General features: G+C 41.6%; 1 protein-coding gene across 1 annotated transcript in view; it reads left to right on the top strand.

Moving 5' to 3' along the window:
* The window catches only part of SPATA6 (spermatogenesis associated 6), a 127,286-nt gene that overhangs the window by 11,039 nt on the left and 90,116 nt on the right, over positions 1-26,131 (top strand). The window contains exons 2-5 of the mRNA XM_036755449.1: positions 2,305-2,463; positions 3,527-3,575; positions 9,200-9,241; positions 11,681-11,805. Coding sequence (XP_036611344.1) covers positions 2,305-2,463; positions 3,527-3,575; positions 9,200-9,241; positions 11,681-11,805 — 375 coding nt within the window. The remainder of the gene's footprint in view (positions 1-2,304; positions 2,464-3,526; positions 3,576-9,199; positions 9,242-11,680; positions 11,806-26,131) is intronic.

The following is a 26,131-nucleotide window of genomic DNA, read 5'->3' on the forward strand; positions in this document are numbered from 1 at the left end:
CTATTCTACCCCAATACATTCCAATAAGCATTTGTTAAATGCCTACTACATACAAGGTGTTATGCCAGACACCTGTGCATTCAAAGACAAAAATGAAAAATGGTCTCTGTCCTCAAACTCACATTCTCCTGGAGGGGATATAATATGCAAACAGATAACTACGCCGGCCCTCTACTATCTTTTATGGTGGTCCCCTCTGCAGATGATTCCCAGATCCACAAATCCAGCTGGAGACTCCGCTTCAATCTTGCATCACCAGCTGCCTCTCAGGCATCTTATAACAGGCATCCTGTGCACATCCTAAACTCATCACGTCCAAACCAGAGCTCATTCTCTTCCCTGGCCGCCCATGGTCTCCTCCCTTCTCACTTTCCCTCTTGCTGTCAAGGATACCGCCATCCTCCCATTCCCTCAGGCTCCTCACTCTCACACCTTATCACCTTTCTAACATCTCTCAGATATCGCCACATATCTACTTTTAAACATCCCTCACCCTGCTTTGGGCCCTCCTCACCTTTGGCCTGGGCTTCTGCACCAGCCTTCTAATTGAGCTCCTTGCCTCCAATCCATCCTCCATTCACCTACCAATTTCTCCTAAGCGTGGGTCTCACCGCGTCACGGCCCTGTTCTACCGGTTGCCTGTTGTTGCTTTGTTTGGCCTTTAAAAGGCTTCCTAAGCTGTCTCCGTGCAATTTTCCATCTTTTTACGCCTTTCCTTCCTCCAGGAACTCTACATTCTAGCTGTACTGGTCTCCTTGTAGCTCCTCCAATGTGACCCTTTGCCGCCAGCGGCTCTGGCATGGAAATGGCTGGAGATGGCCGAACGCCGCAGAGCGTGAAAAGAAAACACGGGCCAGGCGGGAGAATGTAGTACGACTCTGTGTGTTGGTCTGAGGGAAAGGGCTGATATATTCTCCAAGCCAGTAAGCAGAACAACTTCTCATGAGAACATTTGGCAATTGTTAACCGCATCGCGTGATTTCCTTGTACTTTGTTCCCTTGAGCCATATCAGCCCTGCATCAGTGGCCCTTCTAGGAGCTAGATATTCTGCATGTACTCGTAGTGGAGTAGAAGAGCCCACATCCCGGGTGTATCAGCCCAAGGACAAGAACCGGCTTCAGTGAAAACCTGGCCTGCACTCATCCTGTTGGGGCCTTTCTCAGAGCTGGCCCTCTACAACCCTCCTTCTCCCCTCACAAGGGGTCCTGCCCAGAATGCTCTGCTTCTTCACCTCTCCCTCTTTGTTTCTTTGACTTCTTCCAAGACTCAGCTCAAATCCCACCTACTCCAGGAGGCCTTTCCCAGGCTCTCCAGAGGGTCATGCCTTTCCCTCTCAGCTTGCCTTCCCTATGTGCTGTATGTATATTGTATGTTTCTAGTTATTTGCATGATGTTTCCCCCATTAAAATGTAAGCTCTTTGAAGTCAAGGACTATCTTTTGTCTCCTTCCCTCCTTCCCTCCTTTTTTGTAACCCCAGTGCTTAGCATAATTCCTGGGACATAATAAGTACTTAATAAATGCTTATTGACCTGAAAGTGTACACGTGATAAACTGAGGAGGAAGAAAGGGGCATTAACAACTAAAAGGGGACCAGAGGCATGCAGGGCCTACATCAGGGTGGTCCTTGAGTGGAGAGAGGGGATGAGAAGGGGGAGGGAAGAGAACAGCTGAGAATATGGCTGAGGTTTCAGGATGATGGTCTTCTTGATGAAAAAGGAAATTAGAAAGAGGGGGATTAGGGAGATTTAATAAGTTAGTTCTGTTTTAGAAATTTTGAGTTTGTGAGCCCTATGAAGCATCCCATTGATGTTGTGGGACCATCCCGGCAGAGCCAGACTAGGGCTGGATCTGTAGATTTGAGTCTTCTGCAGGAGGTGAAAATTGACCCTCCAGGGGTTGATCATCAGCAAGAGAGGATGCGGAGAGTGGGAAGAGGAAAGCTCCAAGACACAGTCTTGGGGGATACCCACATTTAAGGAGCAGGGCCTTGATAATGTCCCAGAAGAGACTCTGGGAAGGAGGAATATTCTTCCTTTCCTCCCTTTTAGTTTTAACAGGTTTTTTTTTTGGTGGGAGGAGCCGGACTTATGGGCTCATTTAAGACTTACCAGAAATCTTTGTAATTTCAATTATTCACATACTCTGGCAAAATAAAAATGTTTCATTTAGCTCTGCCCAGTTACGGCTTTCTCAATTTAGTTTTTTTTTTAAGTGGCTTCTGTTTGTACTTAGCAGGATTCTTCTGATTTTCTCTGGTATATAAGACTTTATTTTATAAGCCACACCTATGTAATCCAAATGTTCATTGTCTCCCCTTGCCCAGATATCTTGTCCACGTCTGCAGCTGAAAGACAAGGAAGACGTCTATCTCAGCGTTTGTGTGTTTGGCCAGTACAAAAAGACACAATGTGTCCCTCCTATCTTTCCACTGGTCTTCAATGCCAGAATGGTGTTTGAAAAGGTATGCTCCCTTGTGAGTTCAGCCCCGTGTGTCCTAAAAAGGCCATGTTTACATGTCATGGGCAAGGAACGTGCAAAATATTCTGTTTCCAGGCTTAGGGCAGGACAAGCATTTGACTGCATTGGGAAACATGTGAAAAGAGCCTCGCCATTTGCCAGGAAAAGTACAAGTCTAATTTTATTTCTCAAAAATGTCCTTTCATTGTTATACCTGTGACTTGACTTAGTCCAGAATCAATTCCTATGTGTCACAGGAAGCAGAATTTTCTGGCACTGAAAATATGGGTATTTTTAAAAAATCATACAACAAAGTGTTCTTTGTTACACTTGTGGGTGTCCCACGCTGCTTAACTTGCCTTCTCATCTTGTCTAAAGTCCAACTCATGATTGTGGTACTATGGACTTTTATTAAACTGGAAATGTGTGGCTGGAGTCAAGATTTAATAGCTTAGAAATAAATCTTGGCTGTCAGCTACTGAATTTAGGCAATATTCTCCTTAATTATCAGTTATCTTTTTCTCAGTGTGGAAGTTTATTTCTCAAGTGGTCTTTGCTGATTAAAAAAGACAACTATACCTTGAAACATGAATAACACACTATAGGAGGGGAAGGAGCAGTGATAGTTACCACATAAGAAGACGTTCTCGCCCCGTGGATCCTTGGAGCCATTTCTTGTTCTATCTGGTCGGTTTACCTGGCTTGCCTCTAATTGCCAGATAGCGTTCCTTGAAGTTCCGTATTACTAGCTGTATTTCTGCTCACTCTTTCCGTCTACCATCCTAAGTCCTAGGGCAGCTAATATTTACATAAAACAAGCACCTTTGACCACAGCTGTGGGAAGAAGAGACAAAGTGACAATGGAGACAAGATAGAAGAGTTTCTCTAGATGGGACAGGAAGGACTTTGTGAGGATGAAGGAAAAGAAAATCACATTCTCGTGATGTTCCTTGTACGAGGAGAAGTTGTTGAACTCATTGTCTTTGTGTCCCCAGCGTGGCACAGGCCTAGCTTACAGCACTTGCTGCTGGCTGATGGGGTCCTCTCTCTGCCCCTTTTCTCACCAGGTGTTCCCTGAAGCCATAGACCCGGGAGACGTAGTGGCACAACTCGAATGTAAGTTTCATTTTAATTTTTTTGAATTCATTGTTTCTGACTATCCACTAAGTCCTCGTTTTTCTATAGGGTTTGAGGACTGATCTTTGACTGCTTTCCTCACAACACATGGCATTGCTGTTGATGCTTGAGAGAGGAGGGAGCTGAGGCTCATGGAAGGGAAGGAAGTGGCCAAGCTAGTCCACAGGCCTAGTCTCTGGATCAGAAGCTGGGCCTTTCACTTGTCTACCTCACTGTTTGTTACAGCAACCTAAGACTTCAAAAGTATGGTTTACAAAGATAATTCCCCATCCACCCACCCCCAGGACATAGGTGGTGCGAATGGTACTATTTTATAGATGAGGAAATAGAGATTAAGGAGGATTAAGTGGATTGTCTAGTCTGGGAAGTCAGAGCTGGGAAATGAACTCCCATAGCTCTCCATAGTGTGTGGTTTTCACTCATGCCACCTCTTCCCCATTAGATTATTGGACTCTGCTCCTGGAATGACCGTGGGCTTCAGTAGGCCAGTTTAGGTCTTATTTTGCCCAGATCCAGGGCTCCACAGCATTTCTAAGCAGTTTTTGTTCAATAATTGGGGGTTGTTAGGTTTATTGGATGCTATTTTACTATATCTGTTCTGCTTCCGTATTATATGTTAGCTAATCTGTTTTACTGATTGACTTGTATATATTTTATCCAGAACCAAATCATTTTGATTATTACCATTTTGTGGTATCATTTGAGATATGTTACCACTAGCTTCCTTTCCTTCTAATTTTTTTCATTATCTCCCCTGAGAATCTTGTCTTTTTCATCCAGATGAATTTTAATTTTTTTTGACAAGGCAATCAGGGTTAAATGACTTGCTCAGGGTCATACAGCTAGTAAGCGTCAAGTGTCTGAGGCCTCCTGACTCCAGGGCTGGTGCTCTATCCGCTGCACCATCTAGCTTTCCCCTAAGTTTTTTTTAATCAACAAAAATCTGTCTTCTCTCCCTCTGTTGTCCCTCCACCCCCAATCAAGAAAGACATAAAAACATATATAGGCAAGCAAAACAAATTTCTGCATTGTCTATGTAAAAAAAAACAATGTCACTCTGCATTGAGTCCTTCACCTTTCCAGCAGGAGAGGTAAGTAGCATGGTTCATCAAGAGTCCTCTGGAATTTTGGTTAGTCACTGTGTTGGCTAGAGTTCTTAAGTCTTTCCAAGTTGTTTGCTTTTACAATGATTTTCTTATTGTAGAAATTGTTCTCCTAGTTATGTTCACTTCGCTCTGCATCGCTTTATACAAGTCTCATTAGGTTTCTCTGAAACTCGTCCCTTCATCATTTCTTACAGCACAGTAGTATTCTGTCACATTTATATACCATAACTTGTCCAGCCATTCCCCATCTGATGATCATCTCCTCAGTTTCCAGTTCTCTACCACTGCAAAAAGAGCTGCTATAATTATTTTATGCAGCCTTAGAGACTATTTTGCTTAGGATTCATCCCTTCCTTGATCTGTCTTCCCTCTTATCCTCCCTTCTCCCCTTTCCCTGTTATTTTCCTGTTGAGTGAAATGCATTTCTGTACCCATCTCGTATGTGTGTGTGTGTTCTTATTTTGACTGGTTCACGTGAGAGTGTGGTTCAAGTGTCCTCCCATTCTCCATACCCTTTCCTTCTTTTTTCTATTCATTTTTTGTACTCGTTATTTCTTTAACCTGACTTTCCCTCTCTTATCTCTCATTGTGCCTTCCCCCCACTTTTCCTTTTTTCTCTTATGATCATCAGAACATAATGAAATCCCTCTCTGGCCCTCTGTAATGTTGGGCTCCCTCATATTAATGTTGTGAATGAATACTTACATTATCTTCCCCTACTAGGATGTAAATGCTTCATCATTTTTTAGCCCCTTACGATCGCTTACCCATATGTACTTTTTTATTTTGCTTGACTCTTATGTTTGTATTTGTTTCACAAATAACACAGAGGAAGTACTGGAGTTTTTGGACTCCAGCCTCTAACAGGTTCACCCTTGATCTAGTCAGATAGGAAGGACAGGAAGACAGCTTGAGAGGGGTTAATAATCTTACTTTATTTTAGTCTATTCTTCTCGATGGGAATTTGCTGATTATGGGAGCACCAACTCCTACAGCATTCCCTAATCACCCTTTTTGTAGGGGCCCACAAGCAGAGGGGGTAACTACCCGTGTCTCGATGGGGTCAGTCGAGATGAGTACAGCATTCCAGTTTGTGTACTCCTCTAAATGCTCTCAAACCTTGATGGGGGCTGATCAAGGCACACACAGCGTTACACTGTCATATTCCCCTGTGGGTTCCCCATTCACTGACCAGGGCCCACTTGTTTTATAGGGCAACAAAGAAGGCGTATTGCCAGCAATAGCCTCACAGGTTAACTTTAGCAATGTCGTCATTCAGCGCAAGTGTAGTAAGTATTACATCATGTCACCCTGTATCTCACTGTGCAGTCTCAGTAGGACTGTCTATCACTATGATTCCAGGAATTGTTATCTAGGATCCTTGGGGAAACCAGAGATTGCCACAGCCATGGATCCTGGGAAACTACACTGTAAGAAAGAGTAACAAGATCCCCCTTACACACAGTACTTCCGAGTTTCTACTCAGCTCGGGTCTTTTCATCAGGAATACTTGAAACATATTCTATTTCATTAAAAGGCCTTTTGTTTTTCCTCCTATAGCATTATACTTTTTTCTTGGGGAAATTATTCTTGGCTGTAAGCCTGTAACCTTTGCTGTTTGTAATACCATATTCCAAGCTTTCTGTTTCTTTATAGTACAGTGGTGGCTGCTGAATCATGTGTGATCCTGACTGTGGCTCCTACTTGAATTTTTTCTGACTGCTTGTAGTATTTTTTCTCTGATTTGGAAGCTCTGGATTTTGCTATAATATCTCTGGGAGTTTTCATTTTAGAATTTGTGTCAGGAGAGGACTGGTGATGCTTTCTATTTCCACTTTGCCTTATGGTTCTGAGATTTGGACAGTTTTTGGTCATGGCATTCAGGTAGTCCACTGATTCTTAAATTATCCTGGATTGAGCTCCCAGATCAAGGAGAAAATTCTGCAAGCAGCCAGAAAGAAACAATTTGAGTATTGTGGAAACACAATCAGAATAACACAAGATCTGGCAGCTTCTACATTAAGGGATCGAAGGGCTTGGAATACGATATTCCGGAGGTCAATGGAGCTAGGATTAAAACCAAGAATCACCTACCCAGCAAAACTGAGTATCATGCCCCAAGGCAAAATATGGATTTTCAATAAAATAGAGGACTTTCAAGCTTTCTCAGTGAAAAGACCAGAGCTAAATAGAAAATTTGACTTTCAAACACAAGAATCAAGAGAAGCATGAAAAGGTAAACAAGAAAGAGAAATCACATAGGACTTACTAAAGTTGAACTGTTTTGTTTACATTCTTACTTGGAAAGATGATATGTACGATTCATGAGACCTCAGTATTAGGGTAACTGAAGGGAATATGCATATATGTGTGTGTATGTGTGTGTGTGTGTGTATATATATATATATGTATATATATATATGTACGTATATATGTATATATGTGTGTGTATGTATATATATATATATATATATATATATATATGTATAGACAGAGGGCACAGGGTGAATTGAATATGAAGGGATGATATCTTAAAAAAGATCAAATTAAGGGATGAGAGAGGAATATATTGAGAGAGAAAGGGAGAGATAGAATGGGGTAAATTATCTCGCATGAAAGTGGCAAGAAAAAGCAGTTCTGTAGGAAGAGAAGAGAAGGCAGGTGAGGGGGAATGAGTGACTCTTGCTCTCATCAGATTTGACCTGAGGAGGGAATACCACACACACTCAATTGGGTATCTTACCCCACAGGAAAGAAGGAGGAAGAAGATAAAAAAGGGGGGATGATAGAAGGGAGGGCATATAGGGGGAGGAGGTAATCAAAAACAAACCCTTTGGAAAGGGACAGGGTCAAGGGAGAAAATTCAATAAAGGGGGATAGGTTAGGAAGGAGCAAAATATAGTTAGTCTTTTACAACATGAGTATTGTGGAAGGGTTTTACATAATGATACGCATGTGGCCTATGTTGAATTGCTTGCCTTCTTAGGGAGGGTGGGTGGGGAGTGAAGAGGGGAGAGAATTTGGAACTCAAAGTCTTAAAAACAGTTGTTCAAAAGCAACAACAACCAAAAAAAGTTTTTGCATGCAACTAGGAAATAAGATACACAGGCAATGGGGCGTAGGAATTTATCTTGCCCTACAAGACAGGAAGGGAAAAGAGGATGGGAGGGGAGTGGGGTGACAGAAGCAAGGGCTGACTGGGAACGGGGCAACCAGAATATACACCATCTTGGAGTGGGTAGGAGGGTAGAAATGGGGAGAAAATTTGCAATTCAAACTCTTGTGAAAATCACTGCTGAAAACTAAATATATTAAATAAATTTAAAAAAAAAATCAAAAGAATGAAAAAAAATTATCCTGGATCTTTTTCCCATGTTAGTTGTTTTTGCTATGAGATATCTTACAGTTGATTTAGTATTTTAATATTTCTTGTTTTATGGAGTGTTTTAATATTTCTTGTTGTTTTATGGAGTGTTTAGCTTCTATTTGTGCTGATCTGATTTTCAGGGATTTGGTTTCTTGGGCAAAGTTTCTTACCTCTTGTGCCAAGCTGTTAATTCCCTTTCCAATTCTTTCTTCTATAGTGCTCATTTGTTTTTCATTTTTTTTCCCATTTGCACTCTCATTTCATTTACAAAACATTTTGAAGTCTTTTTAAAATTCTCGCTTTGTTTCTTCTAGGAATTCTAGTTGAATCTTATGTTCAAGCTGTGTTTCTCTTTGCCATTTTGCTTGTAGATGCTTTGGAGTCAGATGTGTTTAGAACTTTTGTGTTGATGAATCAGCAGTTTGAGCAGTTTAAAGGGGGATGGAGACATCACTGGCTTGGGCCTCCTCCCTAAAATGGAGGTTCTGGGATGAACCAGCCAGTCTGGGGGAGGTGGGTCCTGGCCAGGCTCATTTCTGATTTGATGAAAATGGACTATTTCCCTTCCTTTTATGTGCCCTGTGTTTCCTGCCCCTGTGTATCCTTCATAGGGCATGTAGGGTCCCTTGAAGCTTCCCACAATCAGATGTAACCACCCCCCCCTTTTAAAAAAATTATTACTCCTTTTGTCTTTACATCCACTGATGCTCCTTTTTGACAAAGAAAAGCAGTTAAGCAAAGATACCCATTAGTGTGACACTCTGTCCTGGGAGTTCCTGCCCTATTCACTGGTAGGGACGAGATGTTTCCCTGTTGCTTTCCTGGAAACTTCTCAGTCATTCCATACTCAGGATCCATTACATAGTTATGGCCACAGCACACATTGTCCTCTTCGTTCTACCTATTTCTCTCTGAATCAGTTCATACAAATCTTCCCATCTTTCTCTGAATTTCTCAGATATTTGGAGCATCATGTATGAGGAAGAGTGAGTTGGCCAGGGACCTGCTGAGGGTGTGCAAATGTACCTTTGCCTTTTTGCCTGGTGACTGGTCTAATCTGCTGAGAAAATGACTTTGGGTTGACCTGGCTTTGCTTATACTCAGGAAAAATCTGTTTGCTTTCTTTGCAGGTGACACAGCAGTGTTTGAGTTGATACAGCTTGTTCTGCCAGGTATGAAACTGCTTCTATTCCTAAGACAACATGGGGCATATGTGGGGAGCCAGTTCACAGTGGAATGACCTTTTCCATCTCCCCTACCCCAGTCCTACCCCCATCCTTGGCCTCTTCCATGTTTAAGAACTGTTTTGTTTAGGGCTGAATAGATCCAGATGATGCCTGGCCAAGGTGATAGGGAACACATTGTCCAAACTCTGATGAATAGAGATTATTTCAAATGTGGTATAAACTGATTTTATCCACTATTGTTGTAACCACCAAAATTCAAGATTTAGTTTTTGTGAAGTTGCTAAAAATACTGCCTTCTATTTACCACATGGCCCTTGTCAGGGTATTCCCTCCCTATAGCTGACCCTCCCCCCACTTTTAAAAAAGGTTAACCACTGCAAAAAAGGTGACTTGAAAACTTGAGCATTAATTGTATTTACAGTCGATCACAATTAGTTAATATATTAACTATATTGTAGGAACCATGAAAGCTCCCAAATGTCTGTTTCTGCATCATTTGATGTTTCTGTAGAGAGAATAGGAGACACTCCTCCCTGCTTTATTGAAAAACAAATCATTAGCAGGAGTGGAGTGGGAGAGGGGTAGATGGGTCTCTGTTGGTTTAAGACTATGTCCTCCTATCTCACCCAGCTTGGAAGTGTAGCAGCTTCTCATAGGCCCAATGCTGATGCTGATTGTTGTGGACGCTTTAATCTGACCTCTGACCTGGCTGGTTCACCTGTCCTCAGGCAGCCTGGCAGCCTCTACTCCTGGGGTTTTAACCATCTGAGTGCTGTACTTAGTGCCGACACCCCATTAGCTTTAGTCCTGCTGCAGCTTAGAGTTCCCAAAGTCAATGAGCCTCAGCCTCCCCCAATAGCAAGGATTACAGGTCGGCACCGCCATCACCTTCTGGGGGTTTTGTCGATGGTAATAGGTTGAAGGTGTCTACATGTTATGTAAAACTGAAGTTGTATTTTTTAAAAAACTATTCTTTTGTGACCCCAAATTACTTGTTGAATGTGTGAAAATATCCCCACTTTAGAGATAAGACAGCAGGTCATAGTTGCTGATAATGAATAGTTTGATATTCTGATTCATTGGCATGGGTTTTCTCTGATTCATATTTAGCTATGGCTGAGAAAAATGGATTACCTCATGACCAGACCTTTGGTGATGAATCTCTCAGAACTTTTCTTGGTCTGTCCCCCAGTGACAGGATCATGGTTAGTCGCTAGGTCTGTCCTAGAGGCCTTCCTGCTCTGCTGGCCACCCAGCCTTCAAGAACTCAGAGCTGATTATGTGCCATGAGGAGGCTAGGGGTGGGCTGGAGGGAAGAAACTAAGGAGAGGGGGTTAGAATCATAGCAACATTTCAGCAGAAACAATTATTGGGGATCTCTTGCTTTCCATGCTGGATTTACTTTTCAAGTAAAAAATTATATATATAATATGTGTGTGTGTATGTATGTATATATGTTTGTGTATGTAGACATACATACATATATACACATTCATACATACATACATACATACATACACACACACACATCACCATTCAGGGCTTCCCTCCTTAAGAAGTATTAAGATTCAGGATGCAGCCTTGGTTGTTGAGTTTGTCCTTCATTCTTGAAGAGGACCATGACCTCAGGCAAATGATGACATGACTTGCAGTTGACTTTGATTTGAGTGAGGGAGGGCTGTGCAAGGTCAGCAGCCTCACTTTCTCCTCCAGAGCCATCTGGGTCCAGTGGCCTGATATTCACCAGGACAACTGGAGATGGCCCAGGATGCATTAGGAGACCCTGGCCCTTTGAGTGAGGTTAATGCCCATTCAGTGAATAGGAGTCTTTAAGAAGTTAATTAAGGGATGGCTCCTTTAATCAAAAATTAAAAAAAAATCAAGCTGGGAGGGGAAGACTCTCAGGGTTCCTGCACAACAGAGAAACAGTTACTATTTAGCATTTATATTCACTCTGTGCTAGGAGGACAGGGACCTATTGTTGAATCTATGAGCTCCAGAGTGAGTTGGGTTTAAGGCTTGGTTTTGAAAAAGAAATCTAGCCATTAAGCCCAAAGTTAAGGAGGCAGCCTTTGGCCATTGAAATGTACCTTCCTTTGGGCAGAGCACCCTCAGGGAAGGAGAGGAGAGGAGGGGAGGGGAGGAGAAGCTACTCACAGGTTGTGTTTGAACTTCATTCTTGAAGAGGACCAGGTTGTTGTTGTTGTGTTTCTCCTTTGTTCTAGAAGAGGACCGTGACATCAGGGAAATGATGACATGACTTTCAATTGACTTTGATTTGAGTGAACCTGGCAGTAGTCTTAAACTGGCCAAATACAATGAGAATCTGACGGGACAGTTTGTAAAACATGCTATTGTTTCTGGACGCAGGAGTGTGTATTGATGTCTTGATCCATTTTCAGTCCTAAAATCTGTTCCTTCCAGTGGGTGAAACGCTCTCTACATATGAGGAAAACACGAGAGACTTCATGTTCCCTGGTCCGAAGCAAATGCCTGGACACCATGATTCAAACCGCCAGGTGATGATGCAAAGAATTTCTGGCATCAAGGTAAGTGCCAAACATGTAAGGCCCCAGGTGTGGTGCAGATGTCCTGGAGCCAGACCTTCCTTAAGTGCTTGCTCTTGACTGATCACTCAGTATTAGGAATGGCAAGTGCTATCTAAGGTTGACCTTGGACAGGATAGACTGTGTTTGTAAGAAATGGTCTCTAACTTAACATGCCAGCTCTTGCCCATCGATGTGTGCCAGTCGGATCTAGGCAGTTTCTGTGATGTGTGGAGCTTAATGGAAATACTACAAAGTACTCTCTTCACTCTTTCTCTCCCCCATGGATGGGTATGTGATATTGTTGCCTCCAGTACTCCTCTTCTACACCTTCAACTTTGGTGTGATATTTGTCCTTGGTTTTTCTTTTGGGCCTCTCTAAAGGGTCCACTCAGAATGTAGGGAGGAGGCCCAGGGAGCACTTGGCTACCCAGGAAGCACTCACTTGGGCCATCTATTTGTGGTCTCTTAACACCTGAGCCTTTCACCTCCTGTCTTAATCTCACATTTTCTCAACATTATCCTTTATATTACTCTGTGAGTATAAGGCCTCCCTGACAGTACAGTGCTGCCACCTTGCCATGCATCTCTCCATACAGTGTTTGGTTTGGTTTTGGTGTGGATCTGAGATTTTATTGGAATTGGAGACTTCTAGTGAATAATTTTCCTCTACTAAAGTAACAGATGAGCACCTCTTTGTCTTCAGAGTGCCTAGGACATTGGGAGGTTAAGCAGCCTGGGCAGGGACACATGGCTGGTGTGTGTCCGAGGTGGTACTTGATGCCAGGTCTTCTTTGAACCCTAGGGCGACTCTCTATCCATTACGCTGTAGTCCCTTTCTTACAGTACAATACAGAAAATATTTATCAAGTGCCTACTGTGTGCAGAGCTTGGTTGGGTTGGGTATAAGGGCAGAATAACGCCAAGGGCCTTGTCCTCATGGAGCACACAGGCCAGTCAGGGAATAAGACACCAGCAGGTATGGCTGTCCTCTTCAGTGTTACATGGGAAGAGCATTAGAGAAGGGCAGATAAAGGGCTGTGGGAGCTTTGGTTTGGAGGAATGTGTGGATATCAGGGAAGGCTTCAGCAGAGAAAGTGTGAATTAAACTGATGAACAGGAAGGAATTCATTTGGGAGAGAAGGTATAGGAAAGACAGTGTAAGGAATGGCTTGGAAGTGGGAAATGGCACAGTGTATTTTTAGGGCAGAGAGTTAGCCAGCATGTGCCTGGAGCATAGAACATGGAGGGGAATACATGAAATTGAGGTGGAAGAGTTGGGTGGAGGACCTTGAATGCTGGGCAGAGGAGTATGGCCTCTACTTGGAAGGAACTTTGGAGCTTTGGAAGGTTTTTAGTAGAAGACTAACATGGCTGGGTCAGAGCCGAAGACAGATTATTCTTAAAGTTCGTGGGGTATATAAATGAAGTGTATTCTCTGGCAATCAACAAGTGTTTGTTAAGTGCCTGCTATATGAGGAGCACTGTGCTAAGGGCCAGGGGTACAAAGAAAGGTGAAAACAGCCCCTCCTGGGCCCTCCCATTTTACTGGAGGAGACATTTTATAAACAGAATTTGACAAAGACTAACGGTGGAAGTACCATTTTAGTCTCAGCTCAGCCACTGCGAAGAGTTGACTTGTTACCGGAAACAAATTCCAAAACCGTTCCGTCACTGAGTTTGCCATAGAAGAAAACTGTGCTAGACCTCTGGGTTGATGCCCACATAAAGTTAAATAAACCACCAGGATGAGGGGCTAGGCATGTATAGATTAACCAAGACCTGAGGGCTGTGTGATAACCTTCTCCAAGTAACCTCAGGGCTGGTATGTGGCAGAAGGGTCGGCCTTGTGACTTTCAGTGATTTTTCTAAAGCCTTGGTGTCACCGTGCCCTTCCCCTACCAGTGAACTCCCAGAACTCTGTTTCCTTTGTGTCAAGTCTAAGCCACTGTGCTTGGCTCTTACAGCCCTTCCTATGTCAGGCCCATCTGACTTTCCGAGCATATCCGACATCACCCCCTCTCACACTCCCTGAGTCAGAGGCACTGTCAGCCTTTGCTATTCCTCATAGAAGACATTCCATTGTCCTGTCTCTGCCCTTTGCAAAGTCTTTTTCTCTTGTCAAAAATTTCTCCTCGCTTCTGCCTCTTAGTTCCTCTGTCTTCCTTCAAGATTCGGTTCACATTTCACCTTCTACATGAGACTTTTCCTGTTCCTTCCATCTGTTAGAGCCCTGCCCCAGCTCTCTCCCCAATTACCTTTTAATTTATTTTACCTATTAAATTAATTTATTTATTTTAATTAATTTAATTTATTATTAATTAAATCTAATTAATTAATTAATTAAATTTATAGCTATCTATCTATGGACAAACACATGTACCAAGTTTACATATTGTCTTCCCTAGCAGAGTGTAAGCTCTATTTGTGTGGAGGGGGACACTTTCACATTTATCTTTGGGCAGCTCCGATTGTTAGGAGATTTTCTTGAGGTTAAGCCTAAATTTGCTTCCTTGCAGCTTCCCCTCACTGTTCCTAATCCTGCCCCCTGGGGCCAAGCAGAGCAGTCCTCCACATGACCTTCTGATCCTTCTCTTTCCCAGCATAAGCATGCCCAGTTCTTTCCACAGATCCGTATGTACCAAAGACTCCAGCACCTTCGTGGCCTGGTTGCTGCCCTCAGGATTCCACAGTGTGCCATTGTCCTTTTTAACGCAAACCCCTTGACCTGTGGACACTCTGGTCCAGCTGTAGTCTGATTAGGGCAGAGGGCAGTGAGCTCATCCTCCCCCTCACTCTGTACCCCAGGGCCATCTCCCTGTCACTGGAGCATATTTGCTAGCCACCACACCCACCGGTTCTTGTCATCCCACTTCCTGGTGACTGGAGCTTCTTTGGGACAGCGGGCGATGATTCCCTGTCTGTCTCTGGAGTGCCCTCCCCCCGCCTTCCCTTCACCTCACAGAGTCTCTCTCTTCCCCCCAGGATCTCCAGGAAGGCTTTCCTGGTGCACTTGCTCTCTCTCCAATTGCCTTTTCTTAAATTATTTAGAATCTCTTTGTAGTTATTAAGTTGTTGTCTCTTCCATTAGAATTTAGTAAGATTCTTGTGAGCCAAAGATTTTTATTTGTATTTTTCGTGCCTAACCCAGTGCTGGCACATAGTAGGGGTTTCATAAATGCTTGTTAATTGGTTGATTTCTCCTTCTTCCTAATAATTTTGGTTCTGTTCTTTGTAGTTTAAGGTCATTCTCCTTGGAAAAGAAACCAAGCAAACCAAGACTAGGCAGGTAGAGCTTTTTTTGGTCGGTCCTTTATGGTCATCTTGGCCACATGGAACAGGAGGCCTGTCCCTTACTTTCTTCTTCTTTTTGTTGTTTTTCTCATTCCTCAGTCATTCACTTGTTGCATGTTTAACAAACACTTTGTCAGGCAAAACCAAAGCACTCTCTGCCACCAAGGGCTGCTTACACTCTGTCCTGGGAAACATATACCCAGGCAAGTAGATTTAAAACATATCCAAATGATCCAAGGTCTCTGGACAGAGAAAGCTGTGAAGCTGTGCTGACTAGGTCTGTTACAAGTTTACGTTGCATAACTTTAACTGGATCCCCCTGCTGCAAGGGGAGAGTCTGATCCCCCTAGTGTTGGGAACAAGCAGCAAAAGAGACTGAGAGAGAGTTGTTGGACAGGTGGAAGGAGAACCAGGAAGAGTCATATGCTAAAAAGCCAGAGAGGAGAGATTGTCCATGAGAAGAGGGTGATGGACAGTGTCAGAGGCTGCAGAGAGATTGAGGTCTGAGAAAGGGCCGTTGGATCTGGCGACTAAGAGATGATCAGTAACTGGACAGAGCAGGTCCAGCTGAGCGATGTTGATGGAAGCCAGTGTAAAGTGTTAAGGGAGGAGTGAAGAGAGTAAGTGAATGCAGTTGAGTATAGACACCTCTTTCTAAGAGGTTGACTGAGAAAGGAGGGAGAGAGGTAGGAGGAGAGCTTTAGGGTAAAGTGAGCATTGTTTTAGGGATGTGGGAGCCTGGTTAAGTTTGTAGGCAGTGGGGAAGGAACATGTAAGGTGGGAGAGGCTGAAGATTAGAGAAAGAGTGAGGATGAGTTGGGGGCTATGTGATCAAGAATATGTGTAGTGGGAATGACCCTGGCCAGGAGAATGGCTGAGTCTTCATCAGAGACAGGAATACAGGATCAGAGGGGATGGGAGATGACATCAAGGGATTTCAAGATGTAGAATGTTATGAAGTGAGAGATTGTGGCAAAGAGCATTTGTTTTCTCAGCTGAGTGTGAGGCCAGGTCCTCAAGCTACTATGAGCTACTAGAGTGTCGGAGGGATGCTATTTGAGGCTTGAGGAAAGAAGAGAAGATTCCAAATTGTTGTTATGGGGAATGTGAGAAAGAATCACTTAGATAGGATTAAAGGGATTGTCTTGTTGCACTGAGATCATAGAAACTTGTAATGGACCCAGTCAGCATGTGACTTCTTCCAGCAGCATGTGATTGGGCACAGAGGAGACAAATGGTGGGATGGGGTTTGGCCAGGCACCTGCCAGGATAAGGCCAGGGCACAGGGAATTCAAGAGTATTCAAGAATTCAAGGTTGAATTGGTTAACTGTGGGACCAAGAACCAGAAGGGAGGAATGGGAAACCTAATGGTTATAATGGCTTGGAAGAACACTTGGTGGGGGGGTGGAGGTGGGGGTAGGGATTGATGGTCAGTGAGAATGAGGAAGAGGGTTGGGAAAACTGAGTCTCAGGACAAGATGAAGTGATGTAAGTTGTTAGGGATGTCCCCGACACCAGTACCCTTTTAGTTCGGTTTCAGTGTTGGGACAAAATGAAGTGCTTATAGGTTCAGTTAACAAAAAGGATTTATTTAGCCATCACATAGAAAAGATATCAGCAAGAAAATAGCAGTACTTAGTTCAGCTATGGCAAACAAAGAAAAAAATTAATAGAAGAGATAGAAGTTAGGAGGAAGACAAAGTAAACTAAAATTTCTTAGAAAAACAAAAGAATGTTACTTAAGTTATGAGGTTGGGGTGGGGGGAAGTGGGAGAGTGTAGATTTTAAATTCTTTACATTTTTTAAATGGAAACAAAAAAACAAACAGCCCAACAGATAGGTGCATGGCAGGCACAAACATGTGAAACACATTATGAGAAAGGAGTTGTGGAGGAGACAGGGAGGTGGGATAAAGGATTACCATTAAAGAAGCATGAGACAAAGCTGTTGCTCTAGGAAGAGTGAGGGCAGCTAAGAGCAGCTGAGCTCTGGAGGCTGCCAGGACAACATGAGCAAAGGCTCTTTGTGGAGGGTCACTTACCAGAGGAGCAGGGCAGGCACAAATGGGCTGTGCTCTGCCTTATTGGAGAATACTCACATCAGTAAGATTATCCTTCCAAGCATCCTGGACTTTGCTGTTACTTCCCCCTGTCAGTCATCAGAAAGCACTGATTCTATCTCCTCAGCATCCCTCCCCTCCTCTTTTATTTACACAGCTGCTTTCTGAGACTCTCCCCCACCTCCTACATGGTCTCACTGCCTTGTGCCTCTGTCCTCTTCAGGCCATCCAGCTGTTTATTTACTATTCCTAAAGCTACATGTCTGACCATCCCGGCTCTTTTCAGATCAAATACAGACTCCTCCATTTGGCATCTAAAGTGCTTCACAATATTGGTCTAACAGGCTTTTCCAGGCTTGTTACCCATGCTCTGTGGGTCAGCCAGATCGGCCTTCCTGCGGTCCTGTTCACATGCCATCTTCCTTCTCTTTGCTTTTGTCCAGGCTTTGCCTCTTAGCCTCCCTGGCTTTCTTCAGAACTCAACTCAGGTGCCCCCTCCTAGAGGAGCCTGTCTGTTCTGGATCCCTCCAGCTGCTAGTGTTCCATCCCTTTAAAAATGACCTTTCGTGTGCTTTATATGGGTGAGGTGGGGTGATTGACTGACTTAGCTCTTTCTCACTTGAGATGTCCAGAAAAAGTCCTTACAATTCTAGTGATGTTGTACAAAAATCTTTAAATGATCTGAGGAAATTTGGCCAGGTAGGTAATCTATAAATTATTAAGCTAGAGAACTGAAGTCATTGGAGTTTGGAGCAAGTGTGACTTTCTAGCACACCTGGGGTGGAGGTGGGGGACAGGAGGAAGGAGAGGCCTCAGTTTTGGCCTTGGCCAGGTCTCATTCCCCCCTCCCTTTGACCAAAGCAAGACCTTATGAAAGGCCCTTTAGCAGTTTGTGGTTTCCTTCTGAGAATAAATAATATTTTTAAATAATAAGATACATATGAGTACAGAGAAAACTAATTGTACTGAAATAAAATGATTAAAATATTAAAAAACATTTCCTGGACTCCTGGTTAGGAATGCCTTTTCTAATAGGGGAGATACCATTTAAATAACTGAGTATATAAAAGATACATACACAGTAGACTGAGGTATTCTAAAAGGGGAAGGCACTTGCATCTGAGGTTAGCAATCATGATCTCAGATAACGTAATGGCAAAAATAGACTTGATTAAAAGATAAACGGAGGAGCTATATGGAGAAAGGTACCAGAGACAATGAATTAATATCTATACTAAACATTTATGCACTGAATATCATCACATCTAACTACTTAAAGGAAAAGTTAAATGATTTATAGGGAGAAATCAACAATAATACTTTAATAGTGAGGGACCTTGATGCATCCTTTTGAGGTCTAGTTAGAGCTAACCAAAAAATAAACAAGAAAAATATTGAGTACATGAATAGAATTTTAGAAAAGTTAGATAAGATAGACTTTTGACAATTATTGCATGGAAATAGAAAAGAATATATATATTGCTTAGCTGTTCATGGCACCCTTACAAAAATTGACCATTAAAACCTCAAAAACAAATGCAGAAATGCAGACGTTAAATACATCTTTTATGGGCCATAACTGTATACAAACAATGAAGAGCTGCTGAAGAAATGATTCATAATTAATTGAAGACTGAATAATTTAAACTTAATGACTGTTTGAGTCAAGGAGCATATCAAATAAACTTAGATAATTTCTTTAAAGATAATAACAACATTAAGGCAGCATACTAGTATTTTTGGGAAAAGCCTTTCTTTTTTATTTAATTTATTTAATACATTTAGTTTTCAGCATTGATTTTCACAAGAGTTTGAATTACAAATTTTCTCCCCATTTCTACCCTCCCGCCCACCTCAAGATGGCATATATTCTGGTTGCCCCATTCCGCAGTCAGCCCTCCCTTCTGTCACCCCACTCCCCTCCCATCCCCTTTTCCCTTCCTGTCTTGTAGGGCAAGATAAATTTCTACACCCCATTGCCTGTGTATCTTATTTCCTAGTTGCATGCAAAAACTTTTTTTTGTTTGTTTTTGAACATCTGTTTTTAAAACTTTGAGTTCCAAATTCTCTCCCCTCTTCACTCCCCACCCACCCTCCCTCTTAGCAGGCAAGCAATTCAGCATAGGCCACATGTGTATCATTATGTAAAACCTTTCCACAATACTCATGTTGTGAAAGACTACCTATATTTTGCTCCTTCCTAACCTATCCCCCTTTATTGAATTTTCTCCCTTGACCCTATCCCTTTTCGAAAGGGTTTGTTTTTGATTACCTCCTCCCCTTATCTGCCCTCCCTTCTATTGTCCCCCTTTTTTATCCCCCTCCCCCCTCTTTCCTGTGTAGTAAGATACCCAATTGAGTGTGTATGGCATTCCCTCCTCAGGTCAAATCCGATGAGACCAAGATTTACTCATTCCCCCTCACCTGCCCCCTCTTCCCTTCCTACAGAACTGCTTTTTCTTGCCACTTTTATGCGAGATAATTTACCCCATTCTATATCTCCCTTTCTCCCTCTCTCAGTATATTCCTCTCTCATCCCTTAATTTGATTTTATTTTTTTAGATATCATCCCTTCATATTCAACTCATCCTGTGCCCTCTGTCTATATATATATATATATATATATATATATATATATAGACACACACATACATATGTACATACATACACACACACACACACACACACACACACACACATATATATGCATATTCCCTTCAGCTACCCTAATACTGAGGTCTCATGAATCATACACATCATCTTTCCAAGTAGGAATGTAAACACAACAGTTCAACTTTAGTAAGTCCCTTGTGATTTCTGTTTCTTGTTTACCTTTTCATGCTTCTCTTGATTCTTGTGTTTGAAAGTCAAATTTTCTATCTAGCTCTGGTCTTTTCACTGAGAAAGCTTGAAAGTCCTCTATTTTATCGAAAATCCATATTTTGCCTTGGAGCATGATACTCAGTTTTGCTGGGTAGGTGATTCTTGGTTTTAATCCTAGCTCCATTGACCTCTGGAATATCATATTCCAAGCCCTTTGATCCCTTATGGTAGAAGCTGATTGTGTTTCTACAATACTCAAATTATTTCTTTCTGGCTGCTTGCAGTATTTTCTCCTTGATCTGGGAGCTCTGGAATTTGGCAACAATATTCCTAGGAGTTTTCTTTTTGGGATCTTTTTGATGAGGTGATCTGTGGATTCTTTCAATTTCTATTTTACCCTCTGGCTCTAGAATATCACGGCAGTTTTCCTTGATAATTTCTTGAAAGATGATATCTAGGCTCTTTTTTTTGATCATGGCTTTCAGATAGTCCAATAATTTTTAAATTATCTCTCCTGGATCTATTTTCCAGGTCAGTGGTTTTTCCAATGATATATTTCACATTGTCTTCCACTTTTTCATTCCTTTGGTTCTGTTTTATAATTTCTTGATTTTTCATAAAGTCACTAGCTTCCACTTGCTCCAATCTAATTTTTAAGGTAGTAATTTCTTCAGTGGTCTTTTGGACCTTCTTTTCCATTTGGCTAATTCTGCCTTTCAAGGGATTCTTCTCCTCATTGGCTTTTTGGAGCTCTTTTGCCATTTGAGTTAGTCTATTTTTTAAGGTGTTGTTTTCTTCAATATATTTTTCAGTATTTTTTGGGTCTCCTTTAGCAAGTCATTGACTTGTTTTTCATGGTTTTCACTCTCATTTCTGGTCCCAATTTTTCTTCTACTTCTCTAACTTGCTTTTCCAAATCCTTTTTGAGCTCTCCCATGGCCTGAGACCAGTTCATGTTTTTCTTGGAGGCTTTTGATGTAGGCCCTTTTACTTTGTGGACTTCTTCTGGCAGTACATTTTGGTCTTCTTTGTCACCAAAGAAAGATTCCAAAGTCTGAGACTGAATCTGAGTCCATTTTCGCTGCCTGGCCATGTTCCCAGCCAACTTACTTGACCCTTGAGTTTTTTGTTGGGGTATGACTGCTTGTAGATAAAAAGTACTTTGTTCCAAGCTTGAGGGGATGTGCCGTTGTTTTCAGAGCTATTTCTATACAGCCAGCTCTGCCACACCAGCAGTCCTCCTTTTCCAAGAACTGCCAAATGGGACCTGACTCAGATCTTAAGCAGGTTCTGCACTCCTGCTCTGATCTGCCACTTAATTCCTCCCACCAGGTGGGCCTGGGACCGGAAGTAACTGCAGCTGTAGTTCTGTAGCTGCACCACCCCCGCTGTCCACAGGGCAGTGGCCAAACAGCCAACTCCTTCCACTCTGTCCCCTGCAGCTTTTCCCACTAACCTTCTCTGTTGTCTTTGGTGTTTGTGGGTTGAGAAGTCTGGTAACTGCCACAGCTCACTGATTCAGGGTGCTAGGGCCTGTTCTGCCCGGCTCCTGGTCTGGTTGGTCCTTCCGCTGCCCATGCTGGGCTCTGCTGGACTGTGCTCCCCTCTGCTCCCCTCCGCTCCCAGCTCCGTGTGCGACAGACCTCACCCAGCGACCATCCAGGTTGTCCTGGGCTAGAGCTCTGCCTCCCTCTGCAATTTTGTGTGTTCTGCAGTTCTAGAGTTTGTTCAGAGCCATTTTTTATAGGCTTTTGGAGGGACCTGGCAGGGAGCTCACTTAAATCCCTGCTTTCCAGCTGCCATCTTGGCTCTGCCCTCCGAGAAAAGCCCTTCTTAAAGGAAAATTTTTGCCTCAGAACATTTTCAGCAATAAAATAGAGGACAAATCAAAAAATTTGACACACAACCAAAAACAAAAAACAAGCCTAGACAACCAGAAGATTTTTAAAAATGCTAATTAAACACCAAAATAAAATTCTCAGTGTCAAAGAAGAGATTAACAAAATTGTTAATGAAAAATTAAGTCAAAAATTACAAAAATTTTAAAAAGAAGCTAATAAAATAGATAAATTTTTAGGGAATTTGATTTTTAAAAAAGAAATAGGGAGAGAAAGAGTTCTACCAAATTTCTTCTGTGATACAAATAGGTTACTTATACCATGGAGAGTTAAAACAGAAAAAAGATAACTTTAAGGTTAATATCTAATGAACATTTTAAATAAAAAACATTAGGAAAGAGACTAGAGAAACATATTGCAAAGATTAAATACTATGACCAAGTTAGATTTATGCTAAAGATGTGGCCTTCATTCTCTATTAGGAAAATTATCGACGTAGCAGACTGTATCAATAACAAAACAACCAAAAGTGTATGATTATATCAATTGTTACGGAAAAAGCTTTTGATAAGTACAATATCCATTTCTCTTAAAAAAAACTAGAAAACATTGGAGTAAGTAAATCTTTCTTTATTAAATAGTATCCAGCTAGAACAAAGTGCTGGCATTCTATGTAATAAGGATAAACTAAAGGCCTTTCCAGTAAGATCACTGATAAAGCAAGAACATCCATTGTCACCATTACTGTTTAACTTGGTGCTAGTTGTAGTAATAAGATAAGGAAAATGAAAATGAGCAAGTAAGCATAATCAGAGACGGAACAAAATGACCACTTTTTACAGATGATGTGATGGTTTTCATAGAGAACCTTAGAGACCTAACTCAAAAGCTAACTGAAACAGCAATAGCAAAGAGAAGGGAAAGGAATAAACATTTATGTAGTGCTTACTATGTGCCAGATACTGTGTTATTCATTTTTTACAAATATTATCTCAATTTATTTTCACAATAACCCTTTGAGGTTGGTTCTGTTGTGATCCCCCCCCCTTTTTTTAAAGCCAAGGAAACAAAGGTGAAGTGACTTGCCCAAGGTCATACAGCTAGTAAGTAGCTGAGGCCAGATTTAGAACTTAGGTCTTCCTGCCTCTAGGCCTGGCTCACTGAGCTACCAGCTACCTCTGAAAAAAGTTTTATTATATGAAATACACCCACATAAATTATCCATATTTAAAATTTTGCCACAAAACACAGCAGGAAGAGATAAATTATTCCATTCAAAATAACTACAAGGATGTATAAAATACTTGTTGTTACACCTGCCAAGACATGTACAGTAATTATATGAATGCAAATATAAAACTTTTTACACAAAGACAGACATAAATAATTCAAAAAATATTAATTGACCATGAGTAGGTTTAGCCAATACAATAAAAATAGCAATATTGCCTATATCAATTTACATATTGAGTACTATACAAATAAAAGTTCAAAAAGATTGTAGAAAAAATAGCAATCAAATTCACCTGGGGGAATGAAAGGTCAAGAATCTCAAGAGAAATATATAATTTTTAAAATGGAAAGGACAGGGGCTTATCAGTATTATATTTGAAACACTATTACAAAACAGTAATCATTGGTACCAGCAAAGCAATAGAGATGTTAATCAGTGGAAAAGATCGCATATACAGTGTAACGAAGCAAACTAGCCTAGTGTTTGATAAGCCCAAAGACCCAGTAATAATAACTTACTTAAGATAAAAACTGTTGGGAAAACTGGAAAGCAGTCTGGCAGAAACTAGGTATAGACTAGCATTTCACACCATCTACCAAGACAAGCTCCAAATGGGTGCATGGCTTAGATGTGAAAGGTGATGTCATCAACAAGTTAGAAGAGCAAGGAAGAAATTGTCTTTTACATCTTTGGATAAAGGAAGAGTTCATGACTAGACAAAAGAGAGAGAATCATAGAGATAAAAAAGACAATTTTGATAATATAAAATTAAATAATTTTATATAAACAAAACCAATGTAGCTAATTTAAAAGGGAAAGCAGGTAACTGGGGGAAAAATCTTTCTAACAAATTTCTCTAATAAAGATCTCATTTCTAATATATATAAGAAACTGTTCTACATTTATAAGAATAAGAGTCATTCTCTATTTGATTAATAGTCAAAGCATATGGACAGTCAATTCTCAAGGGAAGAAATCCAAGTTATTAATAGCCATATAAAAAAATCCTCCCAAACACAAGTAGAGAAATGAATTGAGGTTCCACTCACACCTGTCAGATTGGCAAAGGGAAAATGACAAATGCTGGAGGGATTGTGGGTAAATAGGTACATTAATGTACTGTTGATGGAGCTGTGAACTGGCCTAGCCATTCTGGAAAGCAAATGGAAGTATGTCCCCACAATTAATAAACTGCATGTACCCTTTGACCCAGTGATAATATTATACCTTTAAGAGATCAAGGAAAAGAGGAAAAGAACTCATATATACAAAAATATTTATAGCAGCTATTTTTTTGATGGTAAAGAATGGGAAGCTAAAGGAATGCCCATTGATTGGGAAATAATTGAGCAAGGTATGGTATATGAATGTGATAGAATACTATTGTGTTGTAAGAAATGATAGGAAATGGTTTCAGAGAAACCTGGGGAGATTTGCATGAACTGAATTAGAATGGAGTGAGCAGAACCAGAGTAACAGTAACAGTAATGTAAAGGCGAACAACATTGAAAGACTTAAGAACTCCAGTCAAGGTAATGAATAACTATGATTCCAGAGGGCTCATCGTGAATCATGCTGCCTACCTATTGGAAGTGATAGACTGAGGGTGTAAACTGAGACATATAGCTTTTGAACATGGCCAGTATGAGAATTTGTTTTGCTTATATGTGCGTATGTTAAAAGTTTTGTTTTTCTTTCTTTTTCAGTGGGGGCAGGGTGTGTGGAAGGGAGAGAAAGATTTTTGTTTAGTGAAAAAAAAATTAAATTGAAAAAATAAGACAATATTGGAGATAATAATGCTTCTGATACCCACCTCACAGAGTTTTGGAGAGTCCAGTGAGGTCATGTATGTAAAATACTTTATCAACTTTAAAATACTATGTCATGATTATTATCATCTATCATGACAGCTGGGTGGCATGATGGATAGAGCCCTGGACCTGGAGTAAGGAAGACCTGAGTTCAAATCTGTCCTCAGACACATACTAGCTGTGTGACCCTGAACAAGTCACTTAACTCTGTCTACTTTGGTTTCCTTTGATAATATTTTAAAAAAAAAAACCTCTTAGCCCAATGCCTAGCACATTATAAGTACTTAATAAATATTCAGGGGCAGCTAGGTAGCACAGTAGATAAAATGCTGGGCCTGCAGTCAGGAAGACCCAAGTTCGGATTTGGCCTCAGACACTAACTATGTGACTCTGGGCAAGTCCCCTAACCTTGTTTGCCTCAGTTTCCTCATTTGTAAAATGAGCTGGAGAAAGAATGAGACACAACCAAAACAATAAATATTTATTCTCTCCCCCCAACATGTTTAAGGTTCAAATGAGAGCGCATCCGTGAGGTGCTTTACTCATTGTAAATTTCTATATAGCAGCCATTATTATTCTGTATTTCCCAATTTATTCTGAGGTCCAAATTAGATAATGTTCATAAAATACTTTGTAAATTGTCAAGCGTCATAGAAAGGTTCGCCGTTCTAATGGTTATTATCATTTAGCAGGTTGGCTTCTGTTCCTCCTCCCCTTTCCCTCCATCTTACATGCATATGCCTGTACATACACACATGTGCATACGCACACGCATGCACTCACTTTGTGCCTTTTGCAAACTCCATCTTTGTGAGCCACAAGGCTGGAGTAGAGCGAGGGGAAGACCTATGTGCCAACCCTTGCTGTGACTTGATTAGTCATGTCATTATCCCCAAATCAGGCCCCCTCTCTGGGTCTCAGTTTCCTCATCTGTAATCAGTCAGAGTGCAGATTCCAGAGGGTTGTTGTGAAGCTCCAATGAGGCTCTGTATGGGAAGCTCCTGCAGCTCGTAAGGCCCCCTGCAAATGTCAGTGCTTGGTGGGGGTGGACTTTTCCTTCAGCTCAGTTCAGTGGGAAATGGGCCCTCCTCCCCATGCTGTTGTGTTTAAGGCTGGACAGGCCATCGCACAGGTGGCTACAATGAGGACTTTATTGAGCAGCAAACTCCCTCTATCAGCCTTCAGAACAGTGCCTGGAGCTGCAGAATAATGGGGGTGAAGGTGCCTCAGGCTGTTCCCACGTGGTTTTGGTTCCTTCTATTGGGTCTC

This window comes from Trichosurus vulpecula, chromosome 4, assembly GCF_011100635.1.
Source record: "Trichosurus vulpecula isolate mTriVul1 chromosome 4, mTriVul1.pri, whole genome shotgun sequence".
NCBI classification, from domain to species: domain Eukaryota; kingdom Metazoa; phylum Chordata; class Mammalia; order Diprotodontia; family Phalangeridae; genus Trichosurus; species Trichosurus vulpecula.